At 36.3% G+C, this 23,301-nt stretch overlaps 3 protein-coding genes across 3 annotated transcripts in view; 1 reads left to right on the forward strand and 2 right to left on the reverse strand.

The window, feature by feature from the left end:
* Nucleotides 1-1,254: 1,254 nt before the first annotated feature.
* LOC115628946 (DNA-directed RNA polymerase II subunit Rpb4-like) lies at nt 1,255-1,816 on the reverse strand. The gene is made up of 2 exons (XM_030525220.1): nt 1,496-1,816; nt 1,255-1,432 (listed from the first exon to the last, which is right to left on the reverse strand). The coding sequence occupies exons 1-2, from the start codon at nt 1,798-1,800 to the stop codon at nt 1,255-1,257; spliced, it is 483 nt and encodes a 160-aa protein (XP_030381080.1). The 5' UTR covers nt 1,801-1,816.
* Nucleotides 1,817-8,567: 6,751 nt separating this feature from the next.
* Nucleotides 8,568-9,256, reverse strand: LOC115628925 (DNA-directed RNA polymerase II subunit Rpb4-like). Its single transcript, XM_030525187.1, has 2 exons — nt 8,936-9,256; nt 8,568-8,864 (listed from the first exon to the last, which is right to left on the reverse strand). The coding sequence occupies exons 1-2, from the start codon at nt 9,238-9,240 to the stop codon at nt 8,687-8,689; spliced, it is 483 nt and encodes a 160-aa protein (XP_030381047.1). The 5' UTR covers nt 9,241-9,256; the 3' UTR covers nt 8,568-8,686.
* Nucleotides 9,257-20,296: 11,040 nt separating this feature from the next.
* The window catches only part of LOC115628855, a 78,982-nt gene continuing 75,977 nt past the window's right edge, over nt 20,297-23,301 (forward strand). The window contains exon 1 of the mRNA XM_030525105.1: nt 20,297-20,424. Coding sequence (XP_030380965.1) covers nt 20,379-20,424 — 46 coding nt within the window. The 5' untranslated portion in view covers nt 20,297-20,378. The remainder of the gene's footprint in view (nt 20,425-23,301) is intronic.

Genomic DNA, 23,301 nt, shown 5'->3' on the forward strand with positions numbered 1-23,301 from the left:
TCAGTTTTGATTTATTGCGAATGTCTCGATGCCGAAGGGAGAGGCGCCACATTAACGTCGGGTATTTCAAGTATTTGTTTGCCCTGCCCTTCACTGTCGTCGCCACAGCATTAGGGCCAAGTTGTGGTCGGCAGATCATGCGTTTCACAGTAGACTGAATACGCCACTATGTAGATATTTGCAACTGGCATCATTAACCTGTAAATAATTGAACAGAAACAAACCTAATTAATTGCGAAGTGCATATATTTCAGATAATTTGAGGAACTAGCGTACAAAACTGCCCATAGAAATAATTCAATTCCAGTCGAATTATCAATATGAACTAGTTTTCTTGTTTCAATCTACACTATTTTGAGGACTAACAAAATAACTAACTAACACTTCTCTTTTCTTCCGAAAAGGGAAAACTGTTCACCTCCATTTAAGCCATTGTTTTCTGATGTTTCAGAAACAATCATACACTCTCTGTGCTCTTAACGGCTTTATACTTATTTATTCCATCATTGAATTCATCTCTCTGTCCAGCTGCCCAAACACTCTGCCATACTTTTAATTTTAATATTTCATCTTTATATTAACGCCATAAATTAGAGTTATTTTAATTACGCTATTTCTGGGTTTTATTAGTTTTCTGTTTGACTGCAACATTTGAAGCTTTTAAAGGAATGGTTATGTTTATTTTGCACACTAAAAATATTCTTGATTTCTTTGTTTGAAAGTCGGTTTGCGAATAATTTTAACTGTTCATTTGAAATTTCTTCACTTGAAATTTATCATTTCCTTAACTAATTCCAAGGCAATTTATGAAAAAGGGAATAAACAGAACCATAAAGTCTGCAACTAACTTCGGTATTTCATTTAAATAGAACCTTTTTTGAATTAAACGAAGCAAAGAAAATTGACGAAATGACGACGGCTATTCGAATTAACTGTCACCAGGTGGAAGGACGACGTAGCCAGACTCGACTTAGTAGAAAGTCGCATGTCGAGAATCGTCAGCCCGGACTATTTTTTGTTAAATTTTTATGCATTTTCTGTATTTCCTTACAATTTTGTGTTCACAAAAGTATACCGAATAGTGCAGAAGAGTATATTTATTCAGTTTTCATAATCATGCGGTCTTTGAGGGCAGGAAACAAATTGTGTGTGTGTCTCTGTGTCTGTGTCTGTGTCTGTGTCTCTTCCAATGAAACTAAATAAAATTGTATGTTTACATAGATTTGCTTTAAAAATTTAAGGCTCCTCAGCACCTCAGTACTGGAGGCTGCGCTTCAGGCACACATCTTCCAGCACTAGCATTAAGTCGGCATAAGAGCGATTCTCCAGTGAGGGCATAAAGGACTGCGCCTCCTCGGGCGTGTGTGGGCACAGATTGGCCAGAGTGGCCTGCTCAAACGGATGCAATCCCAGCTCGTACTTGGACAACATCCTGGCGGATAAAGGACAACAGATAAATAGAAACTCAGAACTACTGAGCGACTGAGCGACTCACCGGCGCACAGCATTCACAGACGTCTCGCTTTTGAAGAGACGCACCTGCTCGGTATAGTCGAGTGTCACGTCGAGAATCTCGGGTATACCGATTTGTGGGACGTCGTCCAAGTTCTCGTCGTACTCCGTCGCGTTGGCCAGTTTTTCTGCCTCCTGCAAGCGCTTCTTCTTCACTTCCTCCAGCAAAATGTGCACCTCGGAATTGTTAAAATACTTGACATCTTCCAAATCTTCGGGTAACTTCAAATTGCTCGCATCTTCATCTTGGGCTTCGTCCATATCATACGGCATGCTAAGTCTCTCCATAATTGTTGTTCACTAAATATTTTATTCGCGTGACTTGCGTAAAAATGAAAATAATTCAATTGCTTCAGCTTGGCAGCTTGTGAAAAACTGAATGCAGAGTCACTGATTTAGGTTTATCGATTGGCTTTCTGAATCGATATGCGTTCAAAGCTCAATGTACGTCAAATTGGAAATATAAATTTGACAACGATTTTGAAACTGTGGATACACTAGAAGAAAAGGCATTTATATACCCTGCACCAGGAGTGGAAAATGGACCAGGGACAAGGCAGCATCTCCGACTTCTAATTGGCAGCATTTTCGATCCTATGTAAATATTATTAAATAAGCATATAACAAAAATTATATTTATGAGTAAAGCAAGTGCTGTTATATTATTTAAAAATTTAATCGCGCTGGCAACCCTATTGAGACTGCATAGTCAGCTATTGCTGACAGCTGGCGTGGAGGGGAAGTTCGAAGTTCTGTAACAAAAAACGAATTGTTTTTTGAGATTTCAAAAACAACCGGAGCCGAAATCTCTAGAGTTTTCTGTGGCAACCCCTGATGCACAATGGATCGGCAACATTGCTTCAAAACTGTTGGACAATGTATTTTTAATGATATTGTGATTGAATGAATAATGCGTGAGGGATATAGCCTTACAGGTACTGGTACCCATGACGAGGTAGATTAACACTCAATAGAATTTGTCATGCCATATTTTCATGTCAGCTTTCGGGTAAATAGCGAGTCCAAACTGAAATGAAGGACAGGTTGAGATTCAAGCGACTTTTGACCAATTATCATAGCCAAATAGCATAACAACCATTTAGATGGCCCAATCTGCAATTCCAGATTACTGGATCCTAGCAGGAATTACAATAGCTGTATTTAAAAAATTGAACTGCCTCCTCGGGCAGGGTGTGGCAAAAACTGAAGTTGGTATTGCCTGTTTGCTTTGATAATCTGCACACAGCTTAGCACGCGAGTTGCGAGTTTTGAGTTGCAAGAGAAGCGGCGGGCACACAGAGGCCACGGGGAATGGGGTATGGGGCAAGTGGGGAGTTGGGAGTGGAACAGGCACAGAAATTGGGAGCGATAACAGGACGAGTAACTTTGTTTCACCTGCAAATATTTGCGTACAAGTAAAGTAAGCTTCGCTTCCATTAGTTCTTTGGCGTTGGCGCGCTATTTACTTTGGCGCGCACAAAAGATGCCAACGCAGGCGAATCGTTTGACAGGCGCAGAGGACGACAAGGATGTGTCTGGGCAAGGGATGGAGGGGAGGGCTGTGAATGCTTGAAAGCGACACATTTCGCTTCAAAATGAAATTTCGGCCAATTTTCTGCGCATTAGAGGACCAGACAGGGACAATTGCTATGGAAGGCAAAAAGACGATGACAGCGACGTGCAGCTGTGGGTGAAAAAAAAAAAAAAAAAAATGGGAGGGGTAGGAGAACCAGTACACGGATAAGGATGACGGCGCCGTAACAATATTTGTTGTCACTTTTTATTTAACACACAAACACAGGCACACGCACACACACACACACACGCACAAGCGCACAAGCAAATTTAAAATGCAATTGTGTGTGAGTTTTATGTGCACACAAAGAGGCCGCCAAGTTATTGGAAAAGCGTTACAATTTTTAAACGTAAATGAAATAATTTCAGGTGAAAAGGCGCTTTAAGTCATTTTCAATGACCCGACCAGCCATTCGTGCAGCTCGTTCAAGTGATGACATGACCAACATCCCACTGTCAAGTGGAATTCAATAAATAAATGCGCAAATGACTAGCCGGCCAGCGTAGAGGTGAGCGTTTTTAATTACAGCCTTGGTCAGGCACGAAAAACACGAATCGAACAAACACATAAAGAGCATATGTACGGGTACATCTACTTGTATGTGAAACGTAATGCCATTTCCTAATAATTAGCCTTGGTTGCCAAATGGACGAACATTGCAACAGTATTTGAAATCAATATAAAGACTCTTGCATTTTAAAGCAAAGCTCGACTTTTGTGGGCACCCTAACTAATACTTGATTCTTTACAGAAAGTATCTAAATAATACGAAAATGAAGTATGAATTTTTTTTTTTTTTTTTTGACAGTACAACTTCTTGTCTGCAAATGAATTTGTAGCTAATAAAATTTTAATTTATTGGCAACCCATTTCCGTTTAATGTGCACGAAGGATAGCAGGATATTTGATCAACTTTTGTTCTTGGCTGTAACTTGGCCAACTCCTAAAGAAGTGTTATATTTAGTGTATAACACAACATTCTATTAAAAAGCTATATTCTGAAGCCTGGCACAACACCTCTTAAAAAGAATATCAAGATGAGGGTACATAAATGCAAGGATATTTTAAGCTTGTCAAAGTTTTTTATTGTGTCCCAAGCTCCGCCAGAAAATTGTTCTTTTTTTAGATTTAAAAATTTCAACTAAAAAAGAACACCAGCAGGAGGCGTTTTTTAGAGGAAATGTCCAACAGATATTAGCAATCGAATGTTTTTTTTTTTTTTTTTGAAGAAGCTGTTCCTGGTCTAGATGATATCATTAGAATTGCAATAACCCGCACGACTGCTGGTCTGGTCAAGAGGGCTCGCACCAGTGTTGCTGTTCCGCCCCTTGAGATTTCTACACGGGGAAAGTAATTTTTGAGCAAAACAATTCATTTCTGTGCACTCAAAAAACGAGTTTTTTTATGTCGCAAATAAATTTGTTCTTGCATTTCCATTCTAGACGCCGTGCAAAAAAGTTATGTTTAATTGAATTCGAGGTGTGTATTTCATTTAATATAATGTTAGATATATATATATATAGATATATGTGAGACATATGTATATCGAATCTCTTCTAAGCATTTCTTAATTTTGTTTCGACAGTGGAGATAAAAAACATATTCTTAGTATAATGAGATACTTGTAAGAGTTTTTTGGCCACCTTCCTTTCTTTATTGTCATATCAACTTAATTGAACGAGTCAGACATCAATAAGGTATTGAAAAATCAACAATATGTTGGGGCGAGAAAAGGCCTATCTATGTCCATCTCTAGACTAAAATCAACGCGCATTCACATTCACGTAGAGCTTGATCGAGGCAAATGAAATGCGAATTGCTAGCCAGAGCTCGTGGTTATCACTTGATTGGCCAGACGGTCGTCGCCTGTCCAGGGCAGGCGCCAACTTATTTCGTCGCTGCGATGTTAAATTTACGCAATGGACATAGATTTATGCCAGGCTGGCCACTAGACACCTGCGCCACAGTAGCCATGGCTCGGACTCAACTTCAGAACTGAACCGAGCCAAGCCGAGCCGAGCCGGCCTGAGGTGAGAGAGGGTGTGGGATTGGGCCCACAATTCGTTCGAGGAATAAATCGAAAAAGTTTTTTTGCTTGTTATTTATATTAAATAAATTATTTTCGGTATTTTATATTACAATTCAAGTGTACCCTACACTGCGTTAAATGGTGGTCTGTGTGGCTGAATGTTAACTTGGGAATTGGGACCCAAAAAAAGCTATTTTCTTGTTAAGAGATAAAGGCATTTTCCTCTTTATGTTGACCTTTAATTAATATTAATGTGAATAAAAAAGAGTATGCTCTGACTAAGTAATGATATATAAATAAAATCATTTGCTTCAATACAAGAAAGTATATACCGAAAGGCTTTTTTAGGAGGCCTAACTATATTTACATAAACTGAAGTGTATTCCCAAAAAATATTTAGAACTACCTAGCATATACATCCGTTTCCAAGCTTCGCCAAAATACGTGGAATCGCAATTGAAATAAGTTAATACTCTCCACCCTACAAAAAAGGTGTATGAAAATATAAAAACTAGTTTATTTCATTAAAAATTTGCGTAACGGATTTGAAATATCCAAAACATTAACTACAACATCGTTGTTTATGCGGCAGCGCGCTGTTAACTACAGCAGAGGCTGGCAGCTGTAAGCGACCTCTGTTAGTTAACAGAGCGCTGCCCACGCCATTGCCTCTCTCCCTAGTATTCTAATTAATTGAAGTTTGAAAGCACTTTACCCTGAATGTGTAAACCAGTCTAAGAAGAAACGTCGCGAATACAAGTTGATAGAAAGCAAGTGATAGTTTTTACTTCAACCGCATTTTGTCTAAAATATTTTTAAATTCACGCCCCACTCCTGTACAACCGTAATAAACAAAATATTTATTTATTTAATATAGTTATTTTAGAGTATGTATTTGCTTTCGAAATATCTACCTTATAATGCGAAAGCTATGAAATAAGATTGAACTGGCATGTGGTTGAGAGAGATAGATCACTTATTTAAAGATAATTCAAAGAATTTTCGCAATAGAGCTTAAACGGAAATTAAGTTCCCATTTATTTATAGAACATTAATCATAAATATACAGCAAGAAGGTGCCCCTTTTAAAGATATAAAACATTTTAAATTGTACGTTACGACTCTCTTCATGAATATACCATACTTGTATTACAAAATTGGGGGTTGCCTTCCTAGAATCTGCAACAAACAAACATAATGTTGCTTATAAAGACAATAGTATTTACAAATTAATAATTGCTTAAAGGACTTTCCTGAATATTAGCAGTGCAATCCTAATTATTATATATTTTTTAATTTTGAATATAAGTATTACAAGCATGTAAAATTCATATTAATAGAATCATATTCGTGGTTATTGGTCACTCTTAGTTAATTTGCGCTCCAATTTTGTTTCTTTTTTTAGGCAGGCGAATGAATTGGATATACTTTTTGAATTGTCCCACGTCTACACAATTTATTCAACAGTCCTGTGTCATAAAGCCACTTCCCTAAAGGAGGTTCCAGCTATGCCCAAATGAATGGCTCAGCTTTAAAAGGAAAGTCCAATCCCTTATTGAATGCACGAGTGTTTTATTCGTTCATAAATTTTTGATTTAGTCGCAGATTTATCAAGAAATAACTTTGTCCTACATTATAAATGGAGAAGATAATTATGAATTTGCTTAAAATATGCACATTTAATTAAAATCTTTTGTTGAATACAATTTTTCGTCAACAGTGAACAGAAATTAATGGCTGCACTGCAATTAATGAACCATTTATTCGTATGCACAAATCCGAGCACAAACTTTTTATAATTTATTCATAAATTCATTTAAACAAAATATAAAGCTATTGCCTTGAATGTTTGAATAGATTATTGAATGCAGACAAGTTTTATAAATATTAAAATATTTATGTAAGGAAGTTTATAAAGTTGGGCTTTTATTCAATCAATCAATAAAACGAAACATTAATTAACTTATCAAACACATCACTCACTAAAGTAAAGCGAAGTTTGCATTCTCTTCGATCAAGGATACGTCGTAAATCTGATTCGTGGCTGACAGCAAAGGATTTCTATGGCATTGGGCGCGCAGGGCATTCAATGATCGAGTGCACCATGCAGAGGCCAGGCGTTCATGTTTTTTCGTTGGCCATTCATCGTTTGAATCCATGTACTTATGCAAATTTTAAATGGCTGCCAAGCGGTAAGTGTGTTTCGCATGCTGGATACCAACGTCTGAGGCCATAAATCTGCAACAAGGGAACAACAATTGGCTCACACTGTGCCACTGTGTCCATCATCAATGCCAGCATTTTGGCACAGCCGCGAGCGTCGTACTCGCTATTATTGTTAGCACTTCTTTTCACTTCAATTCACTGCACAACATGGCCAAGCAAACGGACCTCGGCCTCGAATTGGGGGTACTCTGGCACTCTGTTAACCTGACTGGTAACAAGTCAACACGCAAACTGGCAAACAGACCAAAACAACTTGGCGGATGATTCGGTTACGAGCTGGCCATCAAAGGCAAATCCAGCGAAGCGACGAGCGGTCCGAACTTCACGTGAAATGCGCTGCACTTCCTTCGACAATCAAACGTACACAAAAGAGTCTTGTAATTGAGTGGAGCAGGAAAACAGCAGTTGAAATTTGCAACTGGCCCCGGAATGCTACCAAAAACTCATCCTCATCCTCATCCTCAACCTTAGCTTCGTCCACATACACATGCTCTCGAGCTGGAGCTCGAGCTGCAGCTCGAACAAGGCAAATGGTGTTTGGTTGTTGGCTGCTTGTTGTTGGTTGTTGGTTGTGGTGCTAGTGACGAAACAATCATCATCACAGGCACACGCATTTTTCATCGCACCCAGCGTCGATCAGAGAAATGAGAATTGGAATTCCGCGCAAATATTTCCAATCAAATTTCAATTTTACAAAACGCCACACCACCAATGGGATGGCTTCCATCGGCCTCCATTAGTCATTATTAATGCGCCTGATTTGCAGTTTGCAGTTTACAGTTTGGCCCCCAAGTGAATGGCATCGCAAATTGTTTTGGGGCGCGCATTTCGAATTTGATTTTGATTTTGATGCGGACTGTCAACTACGACTACATTGCCGTCCCTGCTCTTTATTACCATTTAGACAATGAGCTCAAAATGTTTGCGACTTTTTCGCGCAATCCTTTTTCCGATTTTCACTCATTCGCTGCTAATCAGAGCCTGGCCAACAAGCAAAACAATTTTTCAAAAATAAACACCGCATAGTTTTACAATAAATACAAATAAATAGAAACACATTGCGATGTTGCACAGCTACAGCAATAATGAAAATCCATGGCATCTCTGTATTTTTCTGCATTTATTCACCTTTCGCGTGTCCATGGCACGGCTAATCCATGACAGTTTACATAACACCGCCCGGACAGGGCAGGATACAGAATATATAAGAGAGTGTGTGTGTGTGTGTGTGTGTGTGTATTGCATTGTCACAATATACTATACATATTCTCTTTCGCAATGCAACTAAATAAAATTGTATGTTTACATAGATTTGCTTTAAAAATTTAAGGCTCCTTAGCACCTCAGTACTGGAGGCTGCGCTTCAGGCACACATCTTCCAGCACTAGCATTAAGTCGGCATAAGAGCGATTCTCCAGTGAGGACATAAAGGACTGCGCCTCCTCGGGCGTGTGTGGGCACAGATTGGCCAGAGTGGCCTGCTCAAAGGGATGCAATCCCAGCTCGTACTTGGACAACATCCTGGCGGATAAAGGAGAACAGATAAATAGAAACTCAGAACTACTGAGCGACTGAGCGACTGAGCGACTCACCGGCGCACAGCATTCACAGACGTCTCGCTTTTGAAGAGACGCACCTGCTCGGTATAGTCGAGTGTCACGTCGAGAATCTCGGGTATACCGATTTGTGGGACGTCGTCCAAGTTCTCGTCGTACTCCGTCGCGTTGGCCAGTTTTTCTGCCTCCTGCAAGCGCTTCTTCTTCACTTCCTCCAGCAAAATGTGCACCTCGGAATTGTTAAAATACTTGACATCTTCCAAATCTTCGGGTAACTTCAAATTGCTCGCATCTTCATCTTGGGCTTCGTCCATATCATACGGCATGCTAAGTCTCTCCATAATTGTTGTTCACTAAATATTTTATTCGCCTGACTGACTTGAAATGAGAACAATTTGATTTTATTTTATTTTTTGACAATTTCACCTCGACAGCTTGAGAAGCACTGAATGTAGAGTACGTTGCGTTACTTCAATCGATTCTTTTTGAATGCATATCTGGGCACTAGTACTTAATTAGAATGCCATGCAAAGCAGGCTCTGCTATCTGCTGTCATCATAATTTCAAGTAATTTAATGCAATAAACATGTTCTCGTTTGTGAATGAACATTTAAAGGCCATTTTTTATGTCAACACCGCTATATGTTTAACAAATATTTGCATATATATCTAAAAGTATGCATATATTATTACATATTGTCGTTGCACAAATTAAACTAAACAATTTTTTATTTATATCTGTACCCAGACCAGGTTCTTTTAGCTCCGCAAAAGATAAGTTAGGAGCGCTTTTTCTATAACTCAAGCAATTATTAGAACTTTATTCTTAACCGCCCTAAATTAAATCATGGGCAGACACATGATCTTCCAGGAGCTGTAGTTGTTCTTGTTGCTGCATTAGTGGAGCTCTGAAACATATGTATATATATTTGTTGCACGATCAATAAAAAAAACTTCAACAAATCGAACTCAGTTCCATTTTAAGATCCCCACCCCTCTGACCCACTTCACGTACACCCTTGCAACAGGTTATGATTTACTCTCTCTGTTCGAAAATGAAAAAGTCATCCATAAAAAAAGTTTACGTCTGTCTGTCTGTTTCTCCATATGAACACCAAGAACTTTGCAACGGCTAGTGGTAGCAAAACTCGAATGAAGACTTGTATTATCCATATGTACAATAGAACAAGTTTATTGAAAACTATATGTAGCCTCATTATTTTATTTAGCTGCCACAGGATTGATCATTACAAAAATCAGTCTCTGTATGGCAACTACTGTTGAGTATTTATGAGATTTTTATAGTGCTTCATGACATTATAAAGCTTCATTGAATTTATAAAATAGCTGTCATTGGAATGATTCCTACAAGAAATTGTGTTTTGTTTAAACACCAATGTAGGGGCGAAGGTGGTGACAGGATATTCAAGAGTCTGTTTTACTCATTTTTTATTCCCAAGTGTTTAGGTGCCGGGTACTTGCATTCTCTTGATGACTTTTTAACCAATTTGCTTTGAAGGGAAGCTACTACTTTTCATTAATAGTTAATAAATAATTTTTCAGCTATAACTGTAATCAATAATTACTGGGGGCCAGGCACACAAAGTCAAATGTTGAAATAATATCGAAATTATTTTATATCGCTGTTTAGCTTCGAAAAGGAACTCCTACTCATTCATTTATTAATTAATTTCTCCACCACATATAGCATAAACTGTTTTTTTTTTTTTTTTTTGGCCACATACTACATGTGGAGGTATTTTTTTGGTGCAGACCCAAAGCTGCCACTCATAAAGCTTCGAACGCGAAATCCGCAATTATAAAACTTATCCATGAAATAAAACTAAAACCAATTAAAATACTTTCTTACATGTTCAGCGCAAACTTGATGTAATCTGTCTGCTCTGAAATACATACACACACACAAAAACACAAACACACACACACACACACACACGCAGAATGGTATTTGTATGTGCGTTTTTCAACTGTTGGTTGTTTATTAATCTGTTCGCTGCTTGCCCGCTAACAAAAGGCCAAAATCGCTGGAAAATTGAATAAGTGTTAATTGAAAATGTCAAGCCATCACGTGGCCAACTGCTGAAGCAAGAAAGCAAGGGAGATGTAGGGGCATACGAGGGCGGTGTTGTAACTATGCCATCAGCAGCAGCAGCACCAGCAGCAGCAGCCACGTGATAGGAGCATCCTCGTCCTTCGGTCAAACCCAAGCCCAGCAAACAGAAGCGCTGTTTTGCTCGCTCCCACTAGCACATCTCTCCCTCCCATCTCTATTGCCTCTGTCCTGGTTCATTTGTGTGTATGTGTGTGTGTGTGTGTGCGTGTGTGTCTGTATGTGTGTGTGTGTGTGTGTGTGTGTGTGCCTGCGTACATCATTCACGGAGCATTCATGCGTTGTCCTGTCGGCTGCTTTTAATTTCCATGCCCCCAACTTGACTCGAACACATCCGCACTTGCATTTTTCTCTCGCCTTTATCGTTTTTACTGTTTTTGCTTTCAATTTTATTGTTTAAGTGCGCTCATGCTTATCCGCTGGCTTTCTCTCATCAGCAGCATCACCATCACCCTCACCATCAGCATCAGCTTCGTCCAAGTTTCTCGCCCACTTTTCTCGTTTTTGTTTCGCGTAAACAAAACTATGAAATTCCTTTGTCAGTCAAATCGTTAAATTTTCTGACAATTCTCATTTATCATTGGCGGTGGGGCCAAAGGGGCGTGCCCCATAGCTTCAAGTCAGCCAAGCGTGCTGCATCAAGTCAGTCAGTCAGTCAGTCAGTCAGCCAGTCAGTCAGTCAGCCAGTCAACAAGGTTCAGCTCACAGCTCAAGCGTCTGCCACCTGCTTCAAGCTGTTGTCGCAATAAAGACTCTGACATCGCCTCCATTCCCCCCGCCTTAACACACCACCCATCACCACCCGGCGCCTCCATACTCCATACACCACTGCCTATGCTCTTGATCTGCTTGACGCTGTTGATAGCTGCACTGCGATATTTGCATACATTTTTTTTACTCTTATTCCCATAGATCTTTTATGCAATGCCGCAAAGTTTATACTCACACACGCATCGCCTGCGCACCACTCTGTTTTCCTTTTGCACTTTTTACATTTTAATTTTTGGAAAAACTTTTGCCGCTTGACGCTGCCAAGTGTGGGCGCTTGTTTGTGACTGTGACTGTGAATTGTGGATTGTGAATGCGACTGAGGCTGAGGCTGAGGCTGAAGAACTGCGAATGCTGGTAACTGAATGCTGGGCCTCTGACTGTGGCTTTGACTGTGGCTGTGGCAGCCAAAGTCAACGTGATGGCCGCTGCTGAATTTAATTAAATTTATGAAAAATTTACATATTTATTGGTTTAAATGCCCAAAAATTGTGCCAGTCATATGTAGCGGTAGTCGGAGCCGAGTTTAATGAATATTCATAAAAATTTAACGCAACACACAAACACACACATCAGCATCCGACAAGGACATGATTCTAACTAATACAACTAAAGAAACTGCAAGACAGCAACAACAAAACACGCACTAAGAAACTATTTTCATGTATCCAGTGAAAGAGTTGAAGTAACATTCAGTTTTGATTTTATTTTTCAATTCCCTACAAAATATCTTTAAAGCAAATACAAATTACAAAAACAAGTATATAAAAATGTCAAAGTCGTTCAATAATGTTTGTTAATGTCCATGTTAAAATAAAGCTTGCATTACATATCGTGGCGATTTGAAATTTCCATACTGGTTCACACCTCCCGATCCACAATTCAATTTTCATACCAGTTCTGCTAAAAAGATAAGAAAAGAAGAAACATAGACAAAAGAGCTTTAGTCCAACAAATACATTTGCGCAAAATTGAATGCAATTTTAAATAAAAACAATCTAGATGAAATCCAAATATATTTTCATATGCCACGCCCATTTACAAAATTACAAAAAGAAATTTAAGTATAAAAATGTCAAAGTCGTTCAATTATTTCAATAATAAAAAACCAATGCAAAATAGAGCTAACAACCATTTCCAATATTTCCAATATTTATGATGATATGCATTACATTTCATTAGGATTTGAAATTCCAATACTGCCTCATACCAGCCAATCTATAATTTTCATACCAGTTTTGTGAGAAATACAAGTATAGGAAAAACAGAAGCTAACTAAATGAAAATGCAATTTAAAATAAAACATACTAGAGGAAATCTAATCATATTTTTTACACAACATATATACAAGTATAACAAATTTCAAAGTCGTTCAATAATAACCATTTCCAATATAAGATTTATGGTAACATGCATTACATGCCGCTTTAAAATTTCTATACTCTTTCATAAACATTAAACATTAAACAAAAGTACTTTAAAAATGCAATTTGAAATAAAACAAATCAAATAAATTCAAAACATATTCTTCTGGGCCACGGCCATCTGCATGTCTCTCGAATTATTGATTCGATGCAAATCGAAAAATGTGCGACTAATTATTAATTATGCTTTTCCGTTTGCCAATCAATGAATACACCCATTCATAACATAAATATATCATACTGCAAAGCAGAAAAGATATAACAGTTCAATAATGATTAATCAAATGAATACACAGACGTAATTTTGTATGCTGTAAAAAAAAAACGAATTAAACACAAATCGTTTAAGCAGAACATTATCTGACGATAACATACCCCGAACGTATCGCAGGTATGCATAATTCGATTATCCATCACTTCACTCAGTCCATTGCCAAGCTAATCAACAATATTTCCCCTACCGAGATAAATTTTTTTTTAATATGTACATACTTACACATTTAAGCAGCTCTGCATACTTAATTAACATATCGACATCGATATGTTGGAATTTTGCATATTCTGATTACTATGAACATTTATTTCATACAAAAATCTATTATCAATAGCCAGAACACTTCAATGTTTATTTTCATATTCATAAAACATTTTTATTTTATTTAACATATTTAGAAAAAAATCTACTTCTAAATAAAACACACCACAAGGCTGAAAATATAACACAAAAATTAAAACCAATTTGCTTCGTGGCGTTCAATTTTATTCTAAGAATATTTTGATATATAAATCAAAAGATACAGCTGTTTTGTTACTATCTGTTTTTAATTTCTTAGCTATTATTAGACATTTATTTTTAATATTTTTAAGTATAAATATTTGTTGCAATGTCACTAATATTAGTTCACTACAGAAATCAAAACTTATCTCCCCCTTACCCTCTCTCTCTCTCTCTCTCTAATTTGTTACTCTTCATTAAAAAAGAACGATAGCCACTGTTCATACTTAAGGGTATGCCAACTTATTTAAATCATTCTATAAAATCTAGTTTTGAAGTTTTTTTTATAATAAATAAAGAAGCAAACTTTAGGTTGCCACTAGAACTGAAAAGATAATACATGCTTAGTTTGTGGGTGGCTGTACAGATTTTATGCCTATACATATATTTAGTGTGTAGCATAAATTAGATCTAACTTAATGTACCTCGTTCCTACGTTTTGGGTGGAGGGTATAAGCATATGCGGCACCCGCGTTCATTAGCATTTTCTGTTGCCATCGGACAAATGTTCATTTTGCCCGAAAAACAGTTGTATTTGTTTCTGTATTTATTACATAATCGAACTTATTGGTATGAATGATATAACCATACATATATACAATCGAGGCGCGCTCGATTCGTAACTGTTTTTAAGCGAAAGGCATATTTAATACTCAAAGTTTCTTTGGTGAGCTTGCCTATATCTAAAGGAATGACATGAATGAAAAAAATCGGACCGCATAATGGAAATAAAAACCATAACCCCTGCTGCAGTTTTCGATTACCTATACTGAAAGGTAGATTCTTTCTTCTACCTGTAGAATACATTTGCAGAAACCTCATAGTCCCTTTTCTAACTGCCTGATGCCGGGCATCAACTTTTATTTCCATATTCAGATACTCATTGAGCACACCTTGTATCTGCTATGATTGCTGAATGGCAACAACAAAATATTTATACTCGTACTAGTATATACTCGTATATATACATATATACGAGAGATATAAAATTAAAGCAAAATGAAAACGTTAAGAGAATCAAGTTCGGTTGACATTTCAAACGAAACCAAAAGTCGGAAGAAGATAAAAAGCATTTGCTGACCAGTTTATTGAGTTGTTCGTGGCATTAAGATTTATAAGATGGCAGCTTACATTTAAAAGGCCTTTAAATTATGCAAATGTCCATTAGTAAGCATACAAGCAAATTCTTCGAAATCTTAACATCAGAAAACCTATTACGAAATATGAATGAGAATTTTCAAAACTTAAGCTGCAGACATTTAATAAACATAAGTTTGCTATTTAATAATCATTTTCAAATACCGCTACACAATTTCATGCAACCACTTATTTACTTAACCGGAGCGTTGATTAATTGAAAATAATTTTTTATTAATTTATTAAATAATTATTAAATATAAAATCCAAAAGGAATTACATAAATATCTAATTTCGAATCCGACTCGGTGGAGAATTTTATTTACTAAACAGCCAGCTATGGAAATAGAGATGAAGACATAGCAATAAAAATAAAGAAGAAGTATGATTAGATTAAAAAAGTAAATTAATATTAAAATACTTAAATAGTATAAGATGAAATATATTTTAAAACTTAGAGGTGGAGAAAATAAGAGCCACTACTGCGATACCTTTTATTGAAATGGTGGTTGAAGCTATATATGTATATAGTTATATAGCATCATGATTTTGCCTTCAACGAATGAAATATGTTATTTAGGGAACCTTTTATAGCCAGCTTTTGTAGTACATCATTTTTTTTAAATAGTGGTTGAAACTATGCTATATACATATATACTTGTATAGTATCACGATTTTACTTTATCGAATTAAATGCAAGTTCTTACAGATACTGCTTAGGAATCTTCAACATATATACTTGTATAGTATCACGATTTTACATTATCGAATTAAATGCAAGTTCTTACAGATACTGCTTAGGAATCTTTTCATAATTTATTTTTTATGTAATATTTTGCTCCGTTTTCTTTCCAACTTTTAAGTTTAATCGTCAACGATTATGCAAATGTTTCCCATGTCCGCCTCCGCTTACAAATAAGAACATGTACATATATATAGATATATATGTATACAAAAATCTTTTGTTGCCCTTTACCCTAGATAGTGTAAGTGCCTAATGCACTTAACAGGTATAAGGAGGCGTCATACTCATGTTAAAGGTATTTATGTGGTCAGCAGAACAATACTAATCGATATAGACATGTCCCATGTCCTTATGAACAGATGGGGACACCAAACGTGGTATGAAGCCTTCTATAGTCCACATGCAGTGCGAATTAATTACAAACCATAATGATACGTATACATTATTATTTTATATAGCTACTATAAGAGAGATCGGTAGGAAAATTACTCTTAGTAGGATATATGATATATCGTTATAATCAAAAAAGTGGCACTCCTAAAATAAGTTCTTCCTCCGATCGTTTCTATGGTAGCTTTAAGATAAAGTGCACAAATTTTGAAGAAACTATGGAATACATTTTTATAAACACAGACCAAACATTATTATGGCGGCTTTATACTTGTAAAATACGGAAGGAATGGCTTGTGAGCAACCTTGCCTTGTCAAGCAAAAACACACATAAGCAGCTCTGAAGCACCATGGTTCCGTCGGCCTGTTCCGTACACTTAATCTCCGTAATTTGTCCTTTCAACATTCGGGTACAAGCTATGAAAATATGGAGCAAACGCAAAACGATTTACAAATAAACATCTCTCGCACTATCTTCTTTGAAGGCAACATTTGTAATTTACGAGTCGTGCCCTGTACTACAATTTTAACTAGATTACTGATGTTTTAGAGCTTCCAATGAACATACTTAGAATGTCACAAATGAATTATATAAGTTTTCTTGACTTAAAGCCTTCCATTATTCCCAACCGCACGTTGTAGTCGCCTCTATTGACTTCTTTGGGAGTTCATTTACACTGCACTCTGCACCAGACATTGCCTCTGGCACTTCAACTTCATGCATTGCGTCATTTAATATGCGCTTGTTGATCTTGATAGTTCTACACATCTAACTGTAATATCAATTACCATGTCATTGATATGCAAACACTTGCCCCCAGACAAAGGAAAACAGACTGGTGGACAGACAGACAGAGAGCAAACGGCTCGCATTTCAAATGCCCCGCAGCCCAAAATTATTCAACACTTGCCGCAAGAATTCAAAAAGACTCCAAAAACACGCACACACACACACGCACACACACAAAAGCACACATGAAAAGACAATTAAATGCGAGTTTTGTTATGTTTTGGTTTCTGGCCACCACCTGACAAATTTTACTGCCTGCTGGATATTACTTGGGTATTTGGCAGATAGATGTGTTGATAAGTCCACAAAAAATAATATTTTCCTGTTGACATGCATATGTATGATGCACATAATACTACATAAGTAATATAATTTCAAAAACAAATGGCCCACAATCAGCAACATTAACCCATAACATTTCTGTCATCAAAGCTGGACATGTGAATTACAGCTAGAGCCGATTATAGTTTTTGCAGACCGATCCTTTCCAAAACAATAAGACTACTTTTTGATTATATAATAACAATTATTTATTAATAATTTACGAGTATATATTGACAAGTTTCTAATTTACAAAGTATATAATGAAAATATAAATGGTAAAACTATACAAGTATACATAAAATATAGAAAACTATTCAAAATCTTAAAATTTAAATTGCCAAGCATAAATATTCGTTAAACAAATATTTCCAAAGCTCTTTGATATTAATTGTTGCGATCGAGAATATTGTTCATAGTTACTATCAAGTTGGATATTTACAGCACCGGGTATACGAGTAACATATACTTGTATGTATATGTGCAACATAAATCGATTTAAGTAAATCTTCTTGAAGAGATAAGAAACTTCGTGGCATTACAGCTAGAAGTTTTAAATACCACTTTTAAATACCCTGTACCTATGTGTAGAAAAATTATGTAAGTTTAAAAAATTAAACAAAATTGAAAAAAACTTACATACTTTAAAACATACCTGTTCCCACACGAAAAAAGAAATTAAATATTTCATCATATCTCATCATTTTTTAAATTAAATTGATTTAATTAAATAATAAATATTCCGCACATAAGTGGAGTCATCTCTCTATATATATAAAACAGTTTGTCCTGACTGATTGCCAATCAAAGCACAGTCCAAACGGTAAGAGCTAGCAAGCTGAGATTTGGACACTAGATGCCTCTCACAGTGAAAGTGAGCACTATGAAGGAAAATTCGAGCTCCAAAGCGGGAAAAACAGGCTCCAACGTTTGTATGAAAAATCTACAATTTTCATCCGATTAACTTAGCTTGTATGTATATATATTTATGAACTGTTTTAATAGTATCCATTTACACCGGAGTTCAAGTACACTTGTATATAAGACACTAAACATATAAAATCTGTGTGCAAAAGTATCTTTAGCACCTGTGGTCTCTGAGGTTTGGGTTTTTATAAACTCGAAAAGAAAGAATATTTTCATATTAAATTTTATATTCTAATATTTTGTATTTAAATCAAATATATAAAACGTAAATATAACTAAAACCATATTTAATTGCTGATTTAAATATGAATAATATTCGAAACAATTTAATTTTGTACCATATTAGAAATAGTTAAATTTACTATGTTCCATAATAAATTTTAATATTTTTCTCAGCTCTAAATTGAAGTTTTTGTAGTTGACTAAAATATAGTATGAAATTTAAATATTTTCAATAGCTTAATAGAATTTTGTTCACCATATAAATTATAGACAAACATTGGCTAGAATTGTATAAATTCAAAGTGTAAGCCCTTATGTGGTAGTTAAGGATGTGTCAAGTAAGTGTATTCAATCAGCATTTCCTCACTTTTAATTATCTGTAAAAATCGCCTATCATATAAATAACTTTATATAATAATGTGTATTTACAAAATGATCATTATTTAAAACAATTATTACTAGAAGAGTAGATATTGTATATTTATAAAAAACAAACCTTTGGCGTTAATCAAACCCACGTCCACTTTGATTAAATATCGTCACTCTTTAAATTTAATATTTTAATATAAAACTCGAAATTGTAAATATATAAATTTACATTTGTTTTTTTTAGTGTAGAGACAAACATTCACTAGAATTCGGAAGTCGGCTTTCAGCTGTTATTTAAGTGTAATCAATCAGATTATCCTCTCTTGATCAATATTGATCTACACTATAAATAGCGAAAAACGTCAATATTTACAATAACAAAAGAATGTGGAAATTTCCTTTCTAATAAAAATGCTCTACATTAATATATAAATATATTTATAAAAAAAACCTTTGACGTGAATCAAACCCACATCCGCATATCCACAGTGAGTAAATATCGTCAAATTTACTATTTCTTATATTAAGCTTGAAATTGAATTTAAATCTACGTGTAAATATTTAATTTTAAATGTGTTTTTTTATGAGTGTACGCATGGGCTAAGTTTTATCTTGTCAAGCTGATTAAAATTGTATATACGGGGTTATTCTTTGTGGGAACTGCCGCACCTTCTACTGCCTGCTAAATTTTTCACTTCACCCTTGTACCTTTTAGGAACAGTACAGAAACAGAAAATATTGAAAGTGCAGCATATAATACGAGTATATGATATGATATGACATGATTCGATTGGAGATTTCATCACATGTGTGAGTACGGACTGTCGTCAATCATGGGTTAATGGAAACGCGGGTTGGATCGCGACAACGGCCGGTTCACAGTCGGCTCATTTAAATGCGCACGCATGCGCAGCAAATAAACCGGCCCAGCTCCTATGGTGGTGAGGTGGTGCGGCGGCTGTTGTCGACGACGCTGTTAGCGGCGGCATCAGCATCGGCGGTGACGGTGGCGGTGGCGGCGGCATCAGCGTCGGCGTCGGCGCGTCATCGTTAACAACCAGTTAAAATGAAAGTGAATTGAGCGTCATGTCTTGGGACGCTTTGGGCGCTTGAAGGGGGCAGCGCTCGCAGCTAATAAAGTTGGGCTCACGCTCTAAGCCAAGCCAGCCAGCCAGCCAGCTTCAAGTCAGAGCCAACGAACGGTTTGGGCCACAGCGACAGCTGGTAAGAAGACGGCGCAGGCCTAACGACACCGACAACGGTTTCTTGCAATTTCTTTGACGCTCTCGTCGTTCAGTTGGCGGTTTGCATTTGTGCGCAGTGGACGTGTCTTGTCTGTCGCGTGGCTATTGTCGCTCTTGTGTAGTATCTACTGTCCATCAGCCGTAGTCTGTGGCTGTGTCGGTTCAACAGTGCCCGAACTAGTCGAGAACTAGGAACGAGGAAGCGCGAATTAAAGCAGCAACAAAAATTTGTTAAAATGTTGCACCACCTAGTCGCTGTTTTGCTGATTGTGGGCGCCAGCGGTAAGTGGAAGGGAGGAGCTCGATGTACGGACGTTGCAGCTTATAAGCCGCAACTGTTTTTTTTTTCTCCTTTTTTTTACAAATGTGCGTGCGTCCGTGCCTCTTGGTATGTGAGTGTGTGTGTGTGTGTATGTGTGTTTTTAGGAAATCAAAACTGTATGTGAGCAATGCGCTAAAAAATATTTCCGCATGTTTCTGTTTAACGCTCGTCGTAGCTGTTGTTGTTGTGGCTTTTTTTTTATTTTTTCCTTAATTTGTTTTTATTATTAGGTGTGTGAACAAAACGCACTGAGAAATATGTACACGATGCAAAAATTTAATTGAAGACCAAATTGTCGGCGCTTTGGTTGTCTCTTCGCATATACATATATACATATGTGTGTGTGTGTGTGCAGTGTGTTTGTGTTTGTGTGTGTGTGTGTGTTTACTTGTATTTCTTGTTTAATTTTGGACGCTATACGAATTAGGTAACATTGTCATTTCATTGACTTTTGCTCTTATCAATGCAATTGTCAATTCATTTGCAACTGGTTTCTGCCTCGTTTTTTTTTTAAATTTTTTTATCGCAACTCGCTCACTCTGCCGCCCGCCAACTGTGGCACAAGGTCAACTGTCAACAGGTTGTGTAATCACTTATTTCTGGTTTTCTTTTCATTTATTTTCTTTTTGGCCGCACATCCTGCTCAACAATGTGGCCATAATACAAGTGTATGTACAAATATATGGGTATAGATATACATAAGTGCGAGTACATGTATATATATATATATATATATATATATATATATATATATATATATATATATATATATATATATATATATATATATATATATATACTTGTATATATATACAACTATATATATGTTTGTAGTTGCCTGTAATCGCAATATAAATCGAAAAGAAAAGTATGCGTCCACAAAACTGGAAGTTGGCTTTATAATCCGGTTTCACTTTTTTTTCACTCTCTACTTTTTTCTCGATCTCTCTCTCTCTCTCTCTCTGTCTTTCTCTCTTTTTCTCACTGTCGATCTGTTTTTTACGTAATATTTCATATACCTATCTATATACATACACATATATATATGTATGTTATAGAAAAGCGTTTTGTTGCCGCCAAACTGACCTCCAACTTGATTAGCGGCAGCGACAACAACAACAACTGTAAGTAAGTTTTGCATTCGCCCAGCTTGCTTTATTCGTTTAATTAACGATTCGCCAACGGCGTACACATACAGCCAAGGGCGTAGGCAGCTTTTACCAAAGGGGGGGGCCAAAAAATTAAAATTTTGATTAAATAATGCACAATGCATTTAACATATAACTTATCAATGAAAAGATTTCAACAAATCCAACTCAGATCCATTTTAAGGCGAAATAATGCGTCATAATAATGAACGTGTGGTCGACTTTATATGGCAAAATTTTTTCTAGGGGGGCAATGCCCCCCCCCCCCCTGCCCTCCCCTGCCTACGTCCTTGCATACAGCTATAGAAACAAACTCGACTATACGAATACATATGTATGTATATGTATGTATGTGAGTATCTGAATATATTTGCATATGCATTAATGTGTGCGTGCATGTGTCTGAGTGTGTGTGTGTGTGTGGGTGTTTTGTTTTCATGTGTTTATAAATATGCAAATTTGGCCAAAGTTTGTCCATTTTTATGGTCAAAATAGAAGGAAAAATGAAATATGCATTCTCACAATTGACGCTCATCATGCATATAAAGAAGTGCTCTCAGCACTGTTATCTACTACTATGTCTGTCCATTTGTCCAATTTTCCAACACTGGTGCACTGTCAGTTCCCTTATATTGATGCTGATGGTGATGCTGATACTGAAATGGATGTGGATGTGGATGTGGCTCTGACTCTGGCTCTGGCTGCACAATCCACAGCTGTCCAAAATTTCTGCGCCTAGCTGATGAAACTTTACTTTCTTTTCGTTGAAAAGTTTGAAACGAGTTTTTTGTTGTTTCATTTCATTTTTTCTTTTACACATACAATATTTATTATGTAAATGGCTGCTGACATCGAAACAGAAAACAGCTTCATTTATGCAACTCTCGATTGTGACATTGATTTTTAATTTATTTTATTTACAGTTTTTGGTTAATAGTGTTCGAAAGTCAAATTAATTATTGCATAATTACATTAATGGTGATTTCTTCCTTTTGGAAAATTATCTCATTATCTAATGTGAGCGTATTAGAAGAGAGTTGAATGCGAAGGCAAGAAATTAAATGATGTTTCTGTAGAGCTATAATAATACAGAGATTAGAGGTGAATTTCATAGAAATTGCTCATATTAGCCACAAATAAGAGCCAATCTGATAGATTGTAAAACACTTCTAACTAAAATTCTTACAAATACCGAAAAATCTGGAGCTTTATGATACATGCGCTTAACTTAAATTAAACTTAGAGTCTTTAAAGTGTGAAATGTGTAATCTTTAAAAATGTAACAAAAAAAAAATACCATTAGGTATACTTCTTATGCTTTTCATCTTTGCAAACGTTATATATTTTGGGAGTTTTCGCATCTTCCGTAATCAGGAATTTTGGCTGCCAATATGTTCGTCGTCATTTAAGAAAAAGCCTTATCGAGCTTAAAATATACCTTTATATTTACTCTTTGTTCGATCGTAATATTTGTAGAGATAGCTCGCCTTCTAGCATCCGATTATCATGGTAAAGCTGAGATTTAATGTGGATAAAAGATGTACTTAAACTATGTTCTAAAAAGTTGTGGTTCCACAACGATCTACGTGAAAAAATCGAACTTATTCAATTTTGTTTCTAACAGAGTTTATTCATAAATTGATTTAACTTTTAAACCAAGAAGTCTTTATAGTTTGAACTGGTTTGCCT

Source organism: Scaptodrosophila lebanonensis, unplaced genomic scaffold, assembly GCF_003285725.1.
Source record: "Scaptodrosophila lebanonensis strain 11010-0011.00,11010-0021.00 unplaced genomic scaffold, SlebRS2 tig00000129-arrow-arrow-pilon, whole genome shotgun sequence".
Lineage (NCBI taxonomy): Eukaryota > Metazoa > Arthropoda > Insecta > Diptera > Drosophilidae > Scaptodrosophila > Scaptodrosophila lebanonensis.

Bases quoted from the DNA above. Each gene is read 5' to 3' on its own strand.
- LOC115628946 (XM_030525220.1), bottom strand. From the start codon at position 1,800: ATGGAGAGACTTAGCATGCCGTATGATATGGACGAAGCCCAAGATGAA. The intron at 1,433-1,495 runs GTGAGTCGCTCA...TTTATCCGCCAG, and splicing joins TCTGTGAATGCTGTGCGCCG to GATGTTGTCCAAGTACGAGC.
- LOC115628925 (XM_030525187.1), bottom strand. From the start codon at position 9,240: ATGGAGAGACTTAGCATGCCGTATGATATGGACGAAGCCCAAGATGAA. The intron at 8,865-8,935 runs GTGAGTCGCTCA...TTTATCCGCCAG, and splicing joins TCTGTGAATGCTGTGCGCCG to GATGTTGTCCAAGTACGAGC.